The sequence below is a fragment of the Hippoglossus stenolepis genome, chromosome 15 (genome assembly GCF_022539355.2).
Source record: "Hippoglossus stenolepis isolate QCI-W04-F060 chromosome 15, HSTE1.2, whole genome shotgun sequence".
Lineage (NCBI taxonomy): Eukaryota > Metazoa > Chordata > Actinopteri > Pleuronectiformes > Pleuronectidae > Hippoglossus > Hippoglossus stenolepis.
In genome coordinates this window covers 10622814-10642924 of record NC_061497.1, presented here as the reverse complement: position 1 = coordinate 10642924, position 20111 = coordinate 10622814, and the positions used below count along the sequence as shown (strand labels likewise).

Here is a 20111-nt window from a genome sequence, read left to right as displayed (position 1 = left end):
TTTAGATTAATCTTTTTATTCAGTGTATGTTCCAACTGGGTACCTGTGTGTGTAGAACTTAAAGTACTCTATTATTCAAAACACTTGCAAATGGCTTGATAAAAACATTGTTGTTTCTCATGCAGAATTTGGTTGGAACTTATTAATACTTATAATATTTTCTTTGATTATAACCAGTGCACCTGAATGGGTTGAGAAGCCATAATGAAGTATTGTCTTTTGTCTTTTAGGGAACTGGTGCTATACATTTCTTACCACCAGGGGTCAACGTTGTCTATAAACTAATTTGTCCTAAAAGGGGGAACAGATTTCCCACGTCTTTAACAGAGTTATGTTAGTTTATGTGTGAACTTTATATTGTTTTTAAATTAAGATTATTTGTGTGGTTCATGTGGTTTCAGAATAATAATAATATCTAAATATGTATATATATTATAGACAAAGTTTCACATTTACAAACTGATAATCATCAAGTAAACTTTTATAATAATGAAAAAATAAGGGAAAAAGTTATATTCATTTATTTATATATTAACACTCATTTCATCATCAAAATGATTCACACTGATGTGTTTAACTCCTGTTGTCGACTTTTGGCATATTTAAATATATAAAGAAACAAAACCAACACTGTGTTAATTGACCATGAATCCTGTATCTATATTCAGAAAGACACACACAGGTAGAGTTTACTGTACTTGTTATATTTATTTACAAGATTTAAAATCTTTATAATATTTACATGTATTCAAATGGAGGATGGGGGGTCAGAAGTTTGTCTTTGTCCTCCACCTTCACTGTCTCCAGCTGCACAACCTTTCTCCTCCACTTCCTCTCAACACTCTCCAGCTCGTTCTCCGTCTCACTCAGCTTGTCCAGGCAGGCGAGGTATGATTTGGTGGAAGCTCTTCTCTCCTTTGTTTCTGTCTTTATCAGCTCGTTCTTATATCTCACCTCCTTCTCGAGCTTCATCCGTTCACTTTTCAGTCGGTGAACTTGCTCCTTTAGAGACTTGTTATCTTAGTTGACGGCCTCCACCTTTCTGCAGCTCAGTCCCTCAGTTGGAGTCGTCTCCTGCTGCAGCTTCACCTCCACCGTCTCTGCCCAATTATTCTTCAGCTCCTTTTCTTTGGCAGCGAGCATGGCCAGGCAGTAGATGTAGGTGTTGGCATATGTTCTCCTTTTCTTAGTTTCACTCATGATGAGCTGGTTCTTGTTCATGAGCTCATCCTCCATCGTCCTCTTTCCGACCTTCAGCAGTTTGACCTGCTCCTTCAGAGCCTGGTTTTCCTTGTTGACCTCCACCTCTCTGCTCCAGCTTGTCTCGGGCTGAGGCGGCTCCTGGTGCAGACAAGGTCTTGTTGCTGCATGATTCACAACAGAGAGCAGATCTACTTCTTGATGAAGCTCTGAAGAAACTTGTGCTCAAGTTCAAACAGTTGATGCACATGCAGTTTTCTCTTGTTTGCTAAGTTGTTTGTTGTTTTCTTGTCGGTTGGTGGTTGTCGAGGATTCGTTCTCTCAAGAAGCTTCTGCTCTCGTCGGGATCTTGAAGGCAAATGATGTTTGTCTGCAGGTGACAAACAAATAGTTGTAACATTGTAACTCTTAACTTTCTAAACCTTTTTAACTCCTGTAGTTGTCATAGAAACGTCTTCTTACAACCCTCTTGATCTAGAAACATCGAAGGAAAATATTCACGTATTTTGTTTGATAAATTCAAACACGACCTGAGAGAGAGAGAGAGAGAGAGAGAGAGAGAGAGAGAGAGAGAGAGAGAGAGAGAGAGAGAGAGAGAGAGAGAGAGAGAGAGCATGCTGTCTGGGTTAAGTGCAACAAAAGTGTTTCTTTAAATGGAGAATTCAATATTAGTTTGATAACATGGGATCTGAGCCTCAACAACAACTATGAAGACTGCAAGAAGATCTGTTAGTAAATACATAATCATTTAAAATAAATTTGTTTTCATTATTAGTTTTTTACTCACCTACTATGATGTAACTCAAGTCACTTAAGACGTAAGTCTAAAATTTAGTTTCTTAACCTGACCCATTCTAGTTGAGTACAGACATGTGATTAAGTCAGTGAATCTACATCTTTAATAACCTTCTCTTGGTGAGATTTCTAGTGTAGATATCGATTATGAATAAATCGCGTCAACACACTGAATTAAACCATTACTTACATTTGTGGAGGCAATTAAATCACTGTCATCATGCTGCAGTGTGTTTGTCTTCAACTACTGCTCACACAGTCACCAGGACAAAGGTGTCTTCTTGTTGTAAATGTGTAAAAAAGTGTGGAAGTCATATGTTTCTGGTTATTTATGATATTTACTGGTAGATTTCCTTTTAACATTTTGTCCACAGTAATATAGCCTGAAAAAGCTGTTCAAACCTACCTGAATCGTGACATGAAACGGTAGCCAAGTTATAATTAGCTTTTGTTAAAATGCCTCTGATGTGACTTAAAAGCTAAAATCAGTGTCTCGTGGTAAATATACATGAAAAGTGAACACAAATTTGTTATGCATGAAATACATTTAAAGGGGACATAGCATGCAAATTCCACTTTGTTAGTGCTTCTACACGTTAATGTGGGTATCTGGCATGTCTACCAACCCAAAAACTGTGGAAAAAAAACACTTGCGCGTTTTGTTATGGTTCCTCTAAGTCAGAAACGTCATGCTTGAGTGACTCGAATGAGCTTCCTGGTAATTGTGTCGTAACAAGGCACTGGAAGTCTCCCTACATGGCCTTGGCCCACCCCCCACCTAATCCCCCCCGTCCCCCCACACTCGTTACGCCGGGTTTACACCGGACGCAGCAAGGCTGCGAGGCAGCGCAGCGCCGTCCCAAGCGCGCAGCCGCCTGGCTGTTCACACGGGACGAGCATTTCTCCGCTGGTCAGCCCCATAGACTGTATATATAAGGTCAGCCCGCGATTCTGCTTTCTCCGCTTGTTGTTGTACCCATTGAATGTCGGGGTTGGGGTAAATGATGGTCTTCATAACCCCCACCCTCTCTTTCTCTCTCTGTCTGTCTGCTTGTGTGCTTGTAGTGGATGGGCAGGGGGGACATTTAATTATGTGATTGGGAAAATTAAAACTCCAGGACAACAGAAGGGGAATACAAAGTATGGGATGCTTATTTGATAATTTATATTATAAAATATGTAATTGATATCGTTTAAAATCATGGGGGGAGAGGGGGGAGGGGGGAGCTGGCTCATTAGCATTTAAAGGAACAGGCACTCAAAACAGGTCACTCTGTGGAGGGCTGTTTTAGACAGGGTAAAAAGGGTGCTGTTTTAAATGATCCTTGTGGTATTTTGACCAAAGTATGTTACAGACATTTCATTAAGACCCCAAGGAACCATATCAACTTGTGGTAAAATGGGCATGCTATGTCCCCTTTAAAGCAACCACATCTATAACCGTTGAAACCCTTTGGACTGGAAAATATGAAAAAAGTTTTCAGTTTACTTACCGTCCCCTGTGTTAGATATCTGATCGCTAATAAAGAAATATATATAATAGAGTAATAGAGTATAGAGTAAATAATGTGAACTAGCAATTGTCAGTGTTTTAGCCAATCATCTCACCAATCAGGGGCAAAGGTTATAAATAATCTTTATTATAATCCTTGGAACAGCATTCATTACACAGAATTTGCATTTTTTCAGTTGAGAAACCAAAAATTAAAATGAAAATGTTAAACAAATTATATCTGACAAAAAATAAACAAAAATAACATGTGTTAAACAGCCTTCCATTGCAATATTAACTTTTCAATCAGTTTTCTGTCAGGATCGCCTGCATATTATTATTCACCATGCAATGAGTGCACTACAATCCAGTGGCTTATTATGACGAGCAGGCGAAATAGTGGCGTGATGAATAAAAGCGTCCAAGAAAGTGAATAGGCTCATCAGCTGCATCCAGCACATACACCTCCCTGATCACTCATTTACACAGGATTACTTTATATTAAGATGCAATTATTTAGTATCTGGAGCTGAATGGGGTCTGTCAGTGTCTGGATAACACATCTCAATAGACACAAACAGTTTTAAGAGGATCAGAAATCCAGAAATCAGGAAGGTCCCCTACAAACAGTGTGGATGCATTTTCAGAGATCTCTCTTTGGTCCGAAAATTAATGAGAACACTGTGACATAATCTCACAGAGACATGCACCCACTCAAGTTCAAATCTTGCAGTAGAGGAAGGATGATTTGTTTTCTTCTTTGGTACCACAGGCCTCGAGACCTGAGGCAGAGACTCTCCCAGACTGTTTAATTACTTCAGCACTTGCTAATTATCCCTGCTTTGTTTCTGGCTTGGAGCTGTCTCTTTTCTAGATTCCTTTTTTTGTTTTACAAAGTCATTGCTGCAGGTCCCCTACGAGCTCATGGATTTTGATATAATTTGAGGAAGGTTTAAACACATATCTGCTGTTTTGGCTGTTAAAACTGACTTTATGCAACATTTCCCCCCGTGCTACAAAGTTTCCTGCACTGACTCGAGAACCAATTATTTTGACAGGTTCTGATAATGAAGTGGCAGCGTCTGCCCAGTGGCTTTAACTTCAGCTCCCATCTATAGCACCTCCAGCTATTGTTAGACTGCTCTCACCCCGCTTGTCAAATCATTATGTTGTCAGCATGTCCACCAAATTTAACTTAACTGAAGCAACAAAGACAAAGATGAAAAAGTTCAGATTGCAGAATCACATTTCTCTTCATGAAGTTGGTCTCACAGAGTTAAACTTTGGATGGTTATTGCACATAATAAAACAGGTATAGGAACAAAATGACTCAAATCAAGTTGTCGCTATAAAACATATACACATCTAATGCCACAGCAGTGGGAGGTATACATGTAACAATTCAATTTCACAATGTTGACTATTGCTATTAATGACAGAATCCGAGCCTCAGCTGCTGCAGCCGCCTCTTGATGCAGATCGTCGCCTGCTGCCACCACACTGAGGCAGATCAGGGATTTCTCTCTGACCCAGCTGCTCCCTACCACCAGTCTCATCGGCTACATAACCATACATTTGGTTGTTTATTCTTCCATCTGTCATGTTTCACCTACTTCTACTTTACTTCCACAACTCGTGATTTTTTCTCTTTTTTTAATCTACACCAGTGATGCACACTTAATTCCAGAGATTCTAAAAATGTTCATCAGAAAGCAGAGGATTTGCGTCTCCTCGAACACCGCAGGGTACATACATTTGGATGATGGAATAAAACTCAGTATGCTATTCTCTGAAATTTAATATTTCATGAACTTCATTCCTAAAGTGATCATGCAACATTCAGTTGCTGTTTTTCCCATTATACTTTCAAGCAGCACTCGTCACATAGATAGATATAAAAAGGAAATCGAATCCAAATAAATAAAAAAAAGAATTAAACATACATTGAAAAGTGCAAATGTACATTTGTTTACAGCATGACATATTCACTGTACAATCATTGATTATATGCTCACATAATTTTATGCATTATAATAAGGATTACTAAGTAGCATAGTTTGAGTAAGAAATATTTCATAGCAAGTCTATTGGAAAATTTTGCATTGCCCTGTGACAAAGGCAGGCTTCTAAACATTACAAGGGTGTGTGTGTGTGTGTGTGTGTGTGTGTGTGTGTGTGTGTGTGTGTGTGTGTGTGTGTGTGTGTGTGTGTGTGTGTGTCTGTGTGTGCGTATGTGTGTGTGCGTGCATGTGTATACGTGTGTGTGTGTGTGAGAGAAAGAGACAGCATGTACAGTATGCTGACATAAGGTGTATATGCAAACAATGAAGCAGAGGAAACTCAAATCATTCTAGCTCAGAGGCACAAAAACTGCCCAGCCAGCAGTTCAACTATCTGGCATTGTTTTTGGACAACACACATCTTGTCAGACATCAGCAAAGCAGAGAGGAAGAGAAGGAGAGAAAAAAGGGATACTTCCCATCGCAGCTCAGCTGGAGGCGGCAGCTGAAGAATCTGACGAGTGGAAACGAGCAGTTCAAAGATTTGTGTCAGAAGAGCAACACCGATTAGTCAAACATCACATTTTTTTTCTTTTTTCTAGAACAGGCTATTGCGTTTCACCCTAAAACACCATGCTCTCTGTGTAAGCAGTATGATTGAGAAAGACGTCTGCGTCAGGCTGGAGACGGCAGTCACGCTTGCTTTCACATTTTGCTCCCGCTTCACTGTATGTTGTGGGAGAAACCCACGTGTTATAACAAGGAGCAAGTAAGGACTCGTAGGCCTGGTCCCAGGGTGTTTCCAGATCAGTTACACTGCTGGACATTTCATCCCCATCTGAACATTCTACCGTTGACAATATCAGGGCAGACGGCTCGTGAAAATGATCACACTGGAGAGGGAAAGAGTGGAAAGTCCCACCGGCAGTCAGTTTGTTATAGGGTTGTATTCCGTCAAGAAAAGCCACCGTGTTCACAGTCTTGGTGATGATGACTAATAAGACGATCCTCCAGGCGAGAGAGAAGCCAATCTGAAGTTTCCTGGCGCCGTTACCTCTTCTCCTGATTTTTAAAATCTTGTTCCTCAGATGTCTTCATGGGTGTTTTCCAATTGAGTATCAACTAACAGGATTCTGACGTTCGCCTTGGATTTCCTCCTCAGGCATTGGGTTGAGAGGCTACATGTCACTGGACACTTCATTATTCACATGGCACTTTCCTGGTTTGGCCGAACAAGTATAAATCTGCATTTCTCAGTTCAATGAAACATGCTTTCTGCTACTTTGCTGAGCATTCTGTTTATGTACGGTGGAAATACACAATATTGCGGGAAGGTAATGGTGATCTGAGAAATACTATTACCTGGAGGACAGCTAGCAATGGGCAGGGGGCAGAACACCATTCGTCACAGTCTAAACTTTCCTTTTTGTTGTATTTCAAGCCTTAATGAAAGATGTAATTGTAGTGTACAGTTTGGGTAATGACGCAGAGCAGCTTTTGGATGACTGCACATGCTGGATTTGTGTACGTCTTTTGTACATGTGTGTGAAGTAGAGACAGTGAAAGACAGACTACGCGTTTTCTTACTATCTCACACTGCCGGGATATGTCACGAGTGTCCGAATCCACCAGCGGTCGCCTCTGGATGTCTTAACGCTCCGACTTGACTTTGTAACGCAGGACCAGGTAAGTGGCCAATCTGAGGACCACGAAGAAAACCCCAAGCACCATGAAGTCCACATAGAGCTTTGCGTCCTCCACGTCCAGCAGCTGCAGGACCTCCTCTGGCTTTTGGAACTTGCACACAGAGACCGGACACTCCAGCTCTGACCGGTTCATCCCGTAGATGGAGAGTATCACCCCTTCAAAGCCGTACCTAAGAGACAGAACCACATGAACCGATTGAAAGAGAATCATTTGAAAGCCTTAAGATGCCTAAAACTAGTGGTTAAACTCTCAGAAATCTGACAGTACCTGACATAGGAGACATAAGAGCTCCACTGTAGGTATTTGGGAATGGTGTCAAAATTGACAAAGAAGCCCGAGAAGAGGAGGACAGGTATGGCTGTGACTGGACCCACAAACGTTGCCACCTGTGGAACAAATAAGCAGTATTTTCCTCAGTATATCCCTCGGTGAAATATCTTGTAAAAAGATACTTATGATACGCAGCGGCACCAACCTGCAGAGATGTTGATGCAGCCCCTATAAGGAGACCCAGGGACTGCGCTACCAGGGCTGTGGATGTAGACAAGGCCATGAAAAGTAGGTAGCGACTTGCCTCAGGTGGCTGTTCTGTCATCCAGTACACAATACTGCAGTAAAGGATTGGACAAATAACCTGTGAAGGAGGAGTGTCATTAATTTATAGTCGTCACACTTTTAAACCGTGGAGTAATAAATTACAGAACATTACCTGGAACGGTATGTCTGCCATAGTTTTGGCAAGGTAATAGGCCTTCAGGCTGTACCAGTAGTTGAGATGTTCCCTCAAAAACACAGACATTTCCATAGGAACTGTGGAGTAGAAGCAGCGTTCAAATATTTTTCACTTAAACCACACAAAACACAAATCAGTGGTAGAGACGCAGCATCTTACAGGTTAGGACAGTGGGCATCAGGGCGGCGAACATGAGGAACAGCATTGAGAAAAAGAGGAAACCGGTGTTGTTGAAGACCTTGCTGGCGTCATTTCCAATTTTGAGATAAAGCAAACCAATCAGCACTCCAACAGCAAGATGGGACATGACCCTGAGGTGGGTCAGCACCTTGAAAAAGAGAAAAACAAAAACACACAACATAAAAAACAAGGTCAAGATTCAACCTCACCTTGTTTTTCCTGTCAAAGTTTAACAGAAAAGTTATTTCACCGTGTCTCTGCATATTGTGATGAAGGTTCTTTTGAAGAGGATGCAGAACTGTGTGAATGTACTGGTGGCAAAGCTGCGTTTCTCAAGAGTTCCTGTTTCCTGTGGATTAAAGACAGCGAGAAATAGATAAGGAATCATCCCCTAATCATTCTCCAAAATAAATGTTTGTTCTAACAGTGGAGGAAGGCAAATAGTCATAAATTATTAGATTAGATATTTTCATATAACGTGTAAATGTCTGTTTCGTATATATGCCATGCAAGAAATGTGTCATTTGTGCACCAGGTACAGAATCAGTCCCAGGAGGAAGTGACTCAAAATGTCCCCGACAACACTGTTCACTTCTCATGTTTGTCTGTTACATACAGACAGCAGACGTTAGCTTATCTTAGCACAAAAACTGGAAACACGGGTGGTGATGAACAATGGCAGATATTTAAACTAGAAGCTGAGAAGTTTAAGCACAGTGTCACTTTGGTTCAGATCTACAGTAAAAATGTTGACATATTACACCACAAGATAAAAGAAGACAAAGGTAGCAGGCAATGGCCAACAATGAATATGAAGAAAGACGCAGTAAACAAGAGCAGAAAATTATCCTTATGTGTGGGAAAAAATACTTGATGCAAATGAGTCTAAAGAGGTTGGAAATTGCAAAATCAATAAACTGGTAAAATGTAAGGCCCAAGCTGCACAGTGCACAGTACACTATATAAGTAACTGTATCACAAAGTGCTCTTGGTGGTTTGCATTTACAGTTTTGACATTTTGCTGATTATCTTATCAAAAGAAGCACATGAGGCTAAGTGAGAAGTAAGAGTGAGAGGAAGCTGAGAGAGACTGAGAGCAAAGCACAACAGAGGGGAAGACATTTTTTGGTAGATTTTTTACATTTTTGTATCTTTTATTGTCCGTTATGTTTGAGATTTAAATAAGTATCACAGGGGGCCACGTTTGATCAAAATGGGCACCACCAACAGTTTGAGGGGAACATTTAAAATTCCTGCATTGGATTTTGCCGATGTAGATTGGGGATATGGTTCCAGCGTCATTTCTCAAGCGTAGATCACTTTTTAAATGTATGCTGTTGATTCTTCAGCTACCATTAAAGGGAACTGAGAAAACCTTCTGCAATTTCCTGACATCAAACAATTTTTTGAGATCAGTAAAGGTTTTTGTTGGTGACATGATGGTGTGGTGCTCGGTGGGGGGGGCTCGTGTCACTTACAGCGGGACACTGCGAGGGACAGGACGGATCGCTTTTGGAGTTCTTCTTCCCCTCCTCGGAACACAGTCCACCCTGGACGGCCTCGAACAGCACTGGATTCAGGTCTCCATACTCCCCTGACGCCACCTCAATGACTGCGAACAGAGAGGACAGTAAGAACAAGCACACTCGCACAAACTCACACTCACACTCACAGGGAGAGGATGGACTCACTGAAATCAGCTGGATTGTGATACGTGGGGCAATGGAGGCCCAGGTTCTTCAGATAAGGGATGAGGTAAGGGACCGTGCCCTTGTATATGCATTGACCCTGACTGAGGATGTAGAGCTGGTGGAGGAGGAGGAGGAACACGGTTACAGGGCATCCAACATAGTTTCCAATACACTGACTCCCTGAATAATGTATGAATACCTGACAAAACAACAGGCCTGGATATCGACTTCTGCGCTGCTTGTCAGCTGGATAAAATTAATCATGCCAGCTTTCACGTCCTGGCCTGAGCGGCAGCTAATGGAGGGCCAGACGTGTCCGGCACTATGAGCACTCAAGTTACCTTATCAAACATCTCAAAGAGCTTGGCACTGGGCTGATGAATAGTGCAGATGATTGTCCGTCCTCCCAGAGCCAGAGACTTCATGAGGGAAACGACCTGGAAGCAGGACGAGCTGTCCAGACCACTGGGACAGGATACAAGATGATATATAAATATATATACATATATAAACTATTTAGTCCAGATCTATGTTGGGTTTACACAGATTCAGATGTGTGGTATCTTACCTGGTGGGCTCATCAAAGAACATGACTGGAGGATTGTTGACCAGCTCGAGGGCGATGGCCAGTCTTTTACACTGACCCCCTGAGAGAGCGTTGGTGCGTGTCTGAGCGCACTCCTGAAGACCCAGAGCAGTCAGGATCTCATCCACCTCAGACACACACACAGATGAAAGTCAATACACGATAACACACATACAGTATACAACACCAGAAGTGGGCAATGTGGAAACAATATGCTATCATGGTATGTTTGAAGTGTATACTGCAATATTGGGCGAATGCTGTGATGTTATTCAGAAAGACCCGGCAGCAGGCAAGATGGTAGATGTCATACTGTGTTCGATCTTTTCCTATTTGCTTTCATCATGGCTGCAAGTGGAATAATTTGGATCAGGTAAAGTAAACTTTTATCAAATTAAATTAAGATATTTTGGGGTAATTTTGTCTTTATTGACGGGACAGTGCAAGCGTGAAATGGGGAGACAGAGAATGGGGGGAGATATAAGCAGTATAAGGGCCAGGGTGGAACTGTATCTGTGGCTGCTGCAAGAGGGCTCAAGCCTCTGTATGCTTTTGTGTTTTAAAACTTTTGTGTTGTTTTGCCTACTTCTGTACATCAAACTATTACATGCTCTCATGTGAAGTTGTAGCATTTGGTTATCTGTAATATTCCAGGCTATTGATGTCACATGACTTCCTCCACATGGATATGTGTCATTTTCAAGGCATGTCAACATATTAATGTAAAAATCCTGTAAAATAATATCATCATAAAAGGATCTTTCTCATTAATTTGAAACATTATATATGTACAATGCAATGGAAACAATAGTTTCAAACTTACAAGTTCTGTTTTGACCTGCATGCTCTCGTTCAGTTTCAGATTGGCAGACACCTGAAAGACAAACACATTATTTCTGAATGGTAGGATTAAATGAGATTCTGGGAGTGTCTTTGTTTCTTTCTAATGACCTCACCATCATGGCCTCCCTGGTAGTGAGGTGTGGCAGCAGCATGTCATCCTGCATGATGTAGCACGACATCTTCCTGAAGGTCCTCAGGTCCCTCGGGCGTCCATTCACCATGATCTTACCCTTCATGCCCGTCTCCCTGTTTCCAAACAGAAAACAAAATTATACTGCCATCAATTTCCAAGCACTAAATCAAATCTAAAGTATCATCTCGTGAAAAAAAAGAATACGTGAGAGCAAATAATCTGGTTAGGGATCTCACCTGTACCCTGCCAGAATATTCATCAGAGTGGATTTCCCGGCTCCGGACGGCCCCATGATGCCAATCAGCTCTTTGCTCCTGAATCTTCCAGACAGACACTTGAGGAGGGCTTTGTAACCTGAGTGAGAAGAAGATGCTCAGTTACTTATACTGTTGTAATTGTTCTGAATTAGTTCTTCACAATCATCTTAGATATATTAACTTTACGTGGATATTTGTATGCCATACATTAGGATAAGTTGGAAAAACAGACACGACTGATAGTGTATTTTGAACATTCACAAATCACAGTATGTAACAACAGTAATATTGCATTTTTACTGACTGCATAAAATAAACTAAAACAACATGGCTAGAAAAAAGAAAAAGAAAAGCAGAAAAACATTATAATAAGGGAGAAATAGCCCATAAGCAGAACTAAGCATAACGCTAACTTGACTGTTGCTTATCTGACAAATAGGTGGTTAAAATAAGATTCAGGTCAATGATTGAATATAGGTCAAATATTGAGGGATGCAATTACATTTTTCCTTTACCCTGTGGTGATTTCACAGCCATGGGCCATCTGCTCTCTATATATCTGTATATCCTCCTCACTGTGACAACATGAACCAGGAACAGTGAACAGCAGTGTAATGAACTGATCTCAGTTTACAGATTCTATATGGATAGTTCAAGTCTAGGTTCACTTCAGCAGGAGGGAAGACACAAACGAGAAAATCTGACTATCAGGAGCTCTCAGGGGAAAAGGTATCAATGCTGTCAATCATAAAATGTCAGACACACGTGTTGTCACATATGACCATCATCCTAATTACCAGATTACACTGACTGTGCAGCCACTGTATTAAAATACAAGGAATGCTGGAAACGGGAGCTAAAGACAAGCTGTTATCAGTGTCTGGGGAAATATGTCTTATTGAGCAACTTTAATACTCACTTCAAGGTCTCCTATACTGTTATGAAGCTTTAGTGTTGTCTCTCACTTGCTAGTGAGAAAATGTAAGGAAGTTCAATGTAAGAGAATTCAAGGTAAAGTGGATGTGAAGACTATTTCACAGCATTTAAAGAGAGCTGGGTGTCAGGTGTGCAGCTGAACTGTTTTGTAATGGAAAAATTATAATTCAGAAAAAAAGGAAATAGCATTAGAGGGGGATTCATGATGCCCTCTGTGGCGCCAGCAGAAAAACCACAGGTATAACTTCTCTGCAGCGGTTAAAAACATGTTTGTGGTGTAGCCTGCTAATGCAGATGGCTTAGTTTTTGCTCCTGATGCATTTCCTAACCACTGCGGCTCTTGACGCTGAGCAGAAATGGTGAAACAACAGGTTTAGAACTGACGTAGATTCCGAACCCTTCCACATATGGAATGTTCAAAAAGGCTCTGGTTATGTATCCTGCCTTATTGTCACCATGTTTATACCACATATCCCTTCAGAGACATTTCTCCCTGTCTCCAGCTGTATAATTAGGGTCTCAGCAGAGCTCCCAGCCCCCAAAACTCAAACTCTATGAGCAAGGTAGCCTCATGGCAGTGCTCCTTCCTCCCTGGCAGTGTTTTTACATCAGACAGCTCCACCCAGACAGCAGAGCGGCATGATGTCAGTGAAGCAGCCCTGCTCTGGCATGAGGTGCATACTGATGGTCTAACCCAGTGCTGTAGGTCGTGCATAGCAATGGTCTCATCTGTGCGAGACTGCCGCTACATCCTGATCACCCGGTCTCATGGGCGCCGCAGAGTGCACACACACGTTTAACTGCATGTGACAGTCGATTCCAGAGAGCCTGATCTCACAGGTGATCTCAAAGTTAAGTGTTGGACAAATTGTTATGAGTCACGGTTGATGTGGGGGTCATCACTTGCCTAATGGAATATGGAATTATAATATTGCCATAAACCAGGACGACCTGTTTTATTCGGTCTAACCTGAGAAATTGTGTGAGCAGAAAATAAAAAAGGAAGAATTGAAATGAACAAAATGAAGCAGTAAAATCTGATTGATGTCCTTGATCATTTTACTGTGGTCTATCCCTCTCACATGAGGCCGTTAAATTGAGAACATACTCAGGCTCTGCATAAACTGCTGCCATTCGTCATAGGATAAATACATATGGCTAATGCATTACTTTGAATTCAGTTTTACCCTTGGCCTGACACACTGTCCACAACATAACATGATCAATAAAAAGGCAAATACAAGACTGCTACACATCACTGGGAGCTACGTGTGTGGGGTATCTTTTCAAATATGGTGAAAGCGAATAGTACATTTTCAAAATTGTTCTGCAATACAGGGATTACATGGATTTGCATCCCAGTCATAAATTTCACCCACAGTCTAAGACTGAATACTAATAAAAAAAAGATTGCTTTCACATATCATATATTGCATATTACAAAGAATTTTGACAAATTGCCCAATCACAAAACATTCATAGAACAGCCGTATATTTCTAGTTTATTCTAGTTTATTATCTATTTGATTCTAGATCCTGTTGCCATTCTTAATTTTTGCTGCATTTTCTTCCTGCGCTGCTCCTCTCTCGTGTTGCTGTGTCAAATTCAAATGTCCTCTACAGAGAATCAACAAACATTTTATCTTTGATGCCTTTAAGAAAACCGGTATGTTATACTTAGCAAGAAGCAAGCCAAGTGTAAGCTGTGATTTTATCTCTGTAAAATGATCACTCGAATTCTCTCCCTAACCAACTCAAATAATAGACCCAGTGGCCGAGACGCAATGGCGGTAAATAAACAAAATGCAGATCTGTAGTCACCTGAAGGCATGTAAACATTTCCCTGCTCTCCCTCCCTCCCCTCCTGCCCTCCCCCTCTCATTGCCGGGTTAGTGTTTCACCAGTCGTCTCCCTCGGGAGGAGAATACCCTCAACATGAAACAAGCTCGCAGCAGCTTCATCCTAACAGGGATAAATGGATGCCCTCGCCGAGAGGAGCCTGCAATAACAAACTCAGACGGAGGGCAGCCTGTGCAGCAGCTGACCTTCCTGAGCCCTTTTACAATAAAAAGAAACAAGTCTTACATTCACACTGTGGCAATTTATGGATAAGAGTGGAATCAAACATGGACCCCCTCGTTTCTTTTTAAAAATGACTCATAAGCAGCGTGTCTCATGACTCAAAGACAAAAACACATTCAATTAAAGGTGACATCATGGGTTTAAGGCTCAGGGTTTGTGCTACACGTCATCCTCTTTCTCGTCTTTCCTTCCGACCCTCTCGCAGGATTACATATAAAACTGTACAACTCAACAGAACATAAAGTAATGTTTTTTTCCAGGAGAAATAATCACAGCAGAACAACAGTCTCAGGGATTAAACCTGTTTGTTGCTTTGATCGGGCGGGAAACAGGAAGTGCAAAGAATCAGCTCTGAGCTGAGCTTGGACAAAAAGTCCCTCAGAATGATCTACAGCTTATGTCAGATATGAGGCAACACACTAATAGTAAAGCTAAAGGTATGGCTTGTTATTTTATGTGAGTACGGAGGTACCATGGTGATGTGGTGGTTAGCACTGATGCCTCATAGCAAGAAGGTTCCTGGTTTGAATCCATGGGTCTTTCTGTGTGGAGATGCACGTTGGAGACTCTATAACTGGTGTGAATGGTTGTTTGTCTCTGTATGTTGGCCCTGTGGTGGACTAGCGATCTCCTCCAGGGTGGTTCCAGCCTCCCCGCACCATCAATAGATAATGGAACATATTTAGAAAGGCAGGAGCAGGATGTGCAAGGCAGGAGATTCTAAGAGTAAAATGGAAAGCCAGCCTCTTTATGAAAGGAACCATTTAATTAATAAAAGCTGAGACACTTCCTGCTCACACATCATCAGCCCGATGAGCAGAGGCAAGCACCTCGAGGAGACGATCTTTAATGGGATGACTAAAGAAAAGTATCGGTGTCAAATCAAGCTTCCCCCTGCATGAGATTCCCCCGCTGCTCCTCTTCCCAGCCATTAATGCTCTCCATACATTGAGTGGAACAACAAACACTCCTGTGCCAGGCTTTCATAATGCACATCAATATTACACAAGGCTGAAAATAACACAAGACAACCTGCAATGCATCAAACAGGGCCTCTCCTAAGAATAACATGTGGCGAATGTCAATAAAGAATTCCTATGAAGTCCCCCCACCGAACACACACACACACACACACACACACACACACACATACCCACCCTGCTGAATACACAGAGCCCAACAAGAGCACAACAGTTCACAGAGGGTGGTGTGGTCGACGAACAGCTAAATGGCCAAAGGTTGGAGACTCGTCATTGACAAGGCCGGTGAGTTTAAATGCCGTCCATATTTCATGAGCGGGATCAATCGTGGGCCTGACTCGCTGCCACCGCCTACTGTCAGACAGCACAGGGAAAAGAGAGGCGAGCAGCCTGCCAACCTGCAAGTGTAAATTATTTACTATGTCTAAACTCTGCTGAGCGAAGCAGAGCTTATAGGAACACTGGCTGCTATACAACATGCGGGGACTCAGTGTGTATGTGTGTGTGTGTGTGTGTGTGTGTGAGGACTGGGCTGGGCTACATGTGTCAGAACAATAGAGCCGGTCAAGATAAAGAGTTCAACACTAAGAAAAATATTTTTCTCACAAAGGCTTTTAAATGCCTTCCTTTGAAATTCCTGCTCTCAGCTTATTGATCGTCATGGGCGCTGCTTTCCTGCTCATCCATCATGGTTACTATAGTGAAGTGAGCGTTCAGTACCTCTCCTCCTCCACCAGGGACCCTCTCGGATGGTGTAGGAGAGCTCATTGAACTCCAGGTCCACAGCAGAGCGACGTGGGAGGTGGGAGAAGCGCTGGGCCTCGGTGATGTGGTTCTCCACTTTCTTCAGGTGGATGAGCAGCGGCGCCTCCTGAGGTGCTCCGGTGTGAACTTTGGTCTCCTCCATGGGAATGCTGACCGAGCCCGTCTCCTGCGTCTTCTCGGCCATCGTGAAAGGCTGCATGGGGAGAAACACACATGTCAGATTTAAAACTTGTTTTTTTAAGTTCACCTCCTCTCTCCTCTGCTTCACAAGAGGATGTTTCATTGCTCTTCATCAATCCGGTCTCATATTCCTACAGTTTCACACACTTTTTCATTTGAAAAATCAATCAAACTTCCATTGCATCAACAGAATGTGATGTGTTACATTTCTTTTGATATAAACATACAGAATAGTTAAAGAGTGTGGCTGACACATGTCAAGGGCTTTAGGATTTTATTAAATAAGAATTGATGAAGATATTCTGCAGAGGTGTCTGATTAAAGAGGCGGAATTTTCGAATTCTCAGTGGTGAATAATAGAATAAACTCAATGAGCCTCAGTTGTCCATACTTGAATAGATGAATTTATTATAAGAGCGCTCTGTCAACAGAGAAGATTCTTGGTGTAAAGTACAGGTACAACAAAAGCACTGTAAGTCATACACAATATTAAAAGGTGTAAAAGTAACAAATTCATTGACACAAATCCCGACAGACACTACAGTAACCAAGTTGATGTGAAATTAACTGACCAAGTTAACAAGATCAGCATGTGACTGATTGGTTGAATGTTTCCCTGGTGTTCACTAAACCAGATGTGCGGACACAGAGCATCTGTTGCAGGAATGATTTTAGGACGACTGCAGGCATCATGTTAAAAACAAGGCGCTGCACATGATCTGATTACCTTTTATTCTATGGACTGGCTACTTGAGGGGAATGAGATCCAGAGTGTGAGGAGCCAGGGTCTGGTTTCAGTCCTGCAGCACACTTATACTGCTGATTCACATAAATTTCCTCCCCCGATAAGACGGCCTGTCTGAAGTGGTTGTTAAACCATATAGTGCCTGCTGATCCATTAGCTTTCAGGTTATCTGAGACTGAAACCCCACATTGCTTCTGTATATACTGAAGATATCATTTTGTGCAGGTAAATATTTAACACAAAATACTGCAGTAATTACTTATTAAAAGTTTAGATCAGTACTTTAGGTATGAATAAATCCCATGCAATTACAAGTTAAATGTCTACAGTCAAATTCAACAGTTGTGGGTCTAGGACTTTTCTAAATCAGGGGCCACAATTTACCCAGAGGGCCCAATTATAATGGATGTCCAACATCCATGCACAATTCCTGATTTAGTCCAAAGGTGCAAATGGAAGTCATTTCTTGTTTATTTTTAGCTCTATAACTTTGAGCAAAGCCTTGTTCAAGCACATTGTGTACCAAAAAAAAAACTATTGTTAGTAAATTACTAGTTTATTCAAAAGGAAAAAAGACTACTGACAGGACAGGGACATTTCTGGGGCCAATCAAAATTCACCCCTGGACCTGCCCCTGTATTTAATGCAAAATATAATGGTTTAAATGTACACTAGAGAAAATATCTCGCTGCATTTAAACTCTTGGAGCATTATTATAAAAACGTGTTTGAGGACTAATACAGTTTTTTTTTTTTTACTTATAAGAACATCAGAATCAGAATTCTTTTTTTTTTTGTACTATGACCTGCACTATGTGCAACAGAATATTCTCAAACTGATTCAGACTAATGTGGAAAACTGTAATTTGATCATTTCTTTTTATACAAAAGTCAGTGGTGTGAGTATGTTTATGTACATGCAGACCTGGAATAAGCATTAAAATCAATATTAGAGAATAAACAGATTGTGGTGATGGAAAAAAATGTTAACATCAGAAATGAATTACTGAAGCTTTTTGTTTATATTTACGACTCATCCACCTTTATCAAAGCTGTAATTATTTATCCTCGTAAAAGATAATCTTGTGACACTGTATCAGAAACGGACAAATATGACACAACCACCAATCTGAGAGATCACACTGAGAATAAAAATCCCTATCAGCAAAACGTGGTTGAATTACACTCCTCGTGAATCATGTAATCACTGTATACAAACATTTCTGCTGCCATGCAATGCCTCACTCAGTCTTGTAGGCACTATGACCTGTACTATGTGCAACAGAATATTCTCCTGTGAAGAGGACCAAGTGAAGACAACTGACCATGGCTTGTATTGATCATACTGCCATTAGTGTATTTCCATTACCAGCCTGCATAAGCTCTGCTGACTTTAATGGTCTCTCAGTCAGAAAATGAAGGCCTCTCCATGATTTGTCATGTGCGGCCCCAAAGCCAGGACACGTGAGCATGCACACACGCTACACACACAGACACACACACACAGAGCCCTAGTAAAAGTGTGCTGAAGGGATGAAATATGGTTATTAAATGTACAGGCTTTGCAGTGGTGTGTGTGTGTGTGGACTCCGGGCTCTGCGCCGATGGAGGAGGCCCCTGGCTCTTCAAAAAGCACCTGTTAACAACAAACTGATGAGGATGAAAGCATGACACTCCATCTATAGCCTGAGAAAATACAAAAAACACAATCTAAAATACTGAAAATGGACAAAGAAGGAGTTTCTGAGGCGGATGACTCACAAATGAGCCTCTCCCAATGGCATCTTTACAGCATCTGTGTCAGTATTCTACAGTGTTTGTGTTGCATTGCAAACACACACGCACACGCACATGCATTCACATACTTATTATTATTGTGTGTAGAGATGAGAAGGTGAGCAGCTCAGCCCTGGCTCTCCTCTCTGGGTGTGAGCAACAGATCCTCTCAGACGCAGTCCCTCCACATTTAGGAGGTCCCCCTCCTCCGAAACCAAAACACAGTCCCAGTCAGCCACAGACAACAAGATGCTCACAGGAACCACAACAAATGAAATTAAATAAAAAAAATCCGGATCGGTTATGATGCGTTCAAGGCCCGTGCAGTGTTCCTCCAATTGTCTAGTATCTCTCCCGGGGTGCGGCGCACATCATCCCGCATCCAGCACAGCTACAGCAACTCATGAGATTAAAACCATGTCCGGCCTCAAACTATGACCGCATCCCGGAGAGGAGAATCGTCAGGGCAGCATGTTTGTTTGAATTATGATTATTATTATTATTATTATTAGTCCCTCTCGTTAAATCCATCCGTCCTTGAAATGCTCGCACTCATCTTCATTCAGCGGGGACAGTCTTCACATCTGGAGCCAAAACAGTGATGCAGATCCTCCAGCAGCAGCAGCAGCAGCATCAGCACCAGCTCGATACAGCAGCAACCGCCGTTATCCTCTGGACCGGTTTGTGCGTGTGTGCGTGTGTGCGTGTGTGCGTGTGTGGTGCGCACGCCGGTCTAGGATAGGCTACAGACATGGATGCACAGGCTGCAGGGCGTTGCTGGCAGGATGCTACAGGAGGAGGACAAATAAATTACATTTATTGTTTTGGTTTTGATTGATTGCTCCTCGGAATTCTTACCTTTTAGATAAATACGCTCTTACAGAGTAAAAAAAAAAAAAAGATTCAGAAAATCAAAAAGACACATTTGAAGGATTTCATGAACTAAAAGTTGGAATGGCTTCACTGTTAAATCAGATTATGTGCAGAGGCTGTGTCACTGATGCCAATTTAAACATGTTATGATTTGATTT

At 41.7% G+C, this 20111-nt stretch overlaps 1 protein-coding gene across 1 annotated transcript; it reads right to left on the bottom strand.

The window, feature by feature from the left end:
• Positions 1 to 3614: 3614 nt before the first annotated feature.
• abcg4a (ATP-binding cassette, sub-family G (WHITE), member 4a) lies at positions 3615 to 19783 on the bottom strand. The gene is made up of 15 exons (XM_035177799.2): positions 19170 to 19783; positions 16336 to 16573; positions 11597 to 11714; positions 11341 to 11473; positions 11208 to 11258; positions 10367 to 10512; positions 10140 to 10263; positions 9799 to 9913; positions 9586 to 9719; positions 8358 to 8456; positions 8087 to 8255; positions 7904 to 8004; positions 7670 to 7828; positions 7462 to 7580; positions 3615 to 7363 (listed from the first exon to the last, which is right to left on the bottom strand). The coding sequence occupies exons 2-15, from the start codon at positions 16562 to 16564 to the stop codon at positions 7138 to 7140; spliced, it is 1923 nt and encodes a 640-aa protein (XP_035033690.1). The 5' UTR covers positions 16565 to 16573; positions 19170 to 19783; the 3' UTR covers positions 3615 to 7137.
• Between the last annotated feature and the right edge of the window lie 328 nt (positions 19784 to 20111).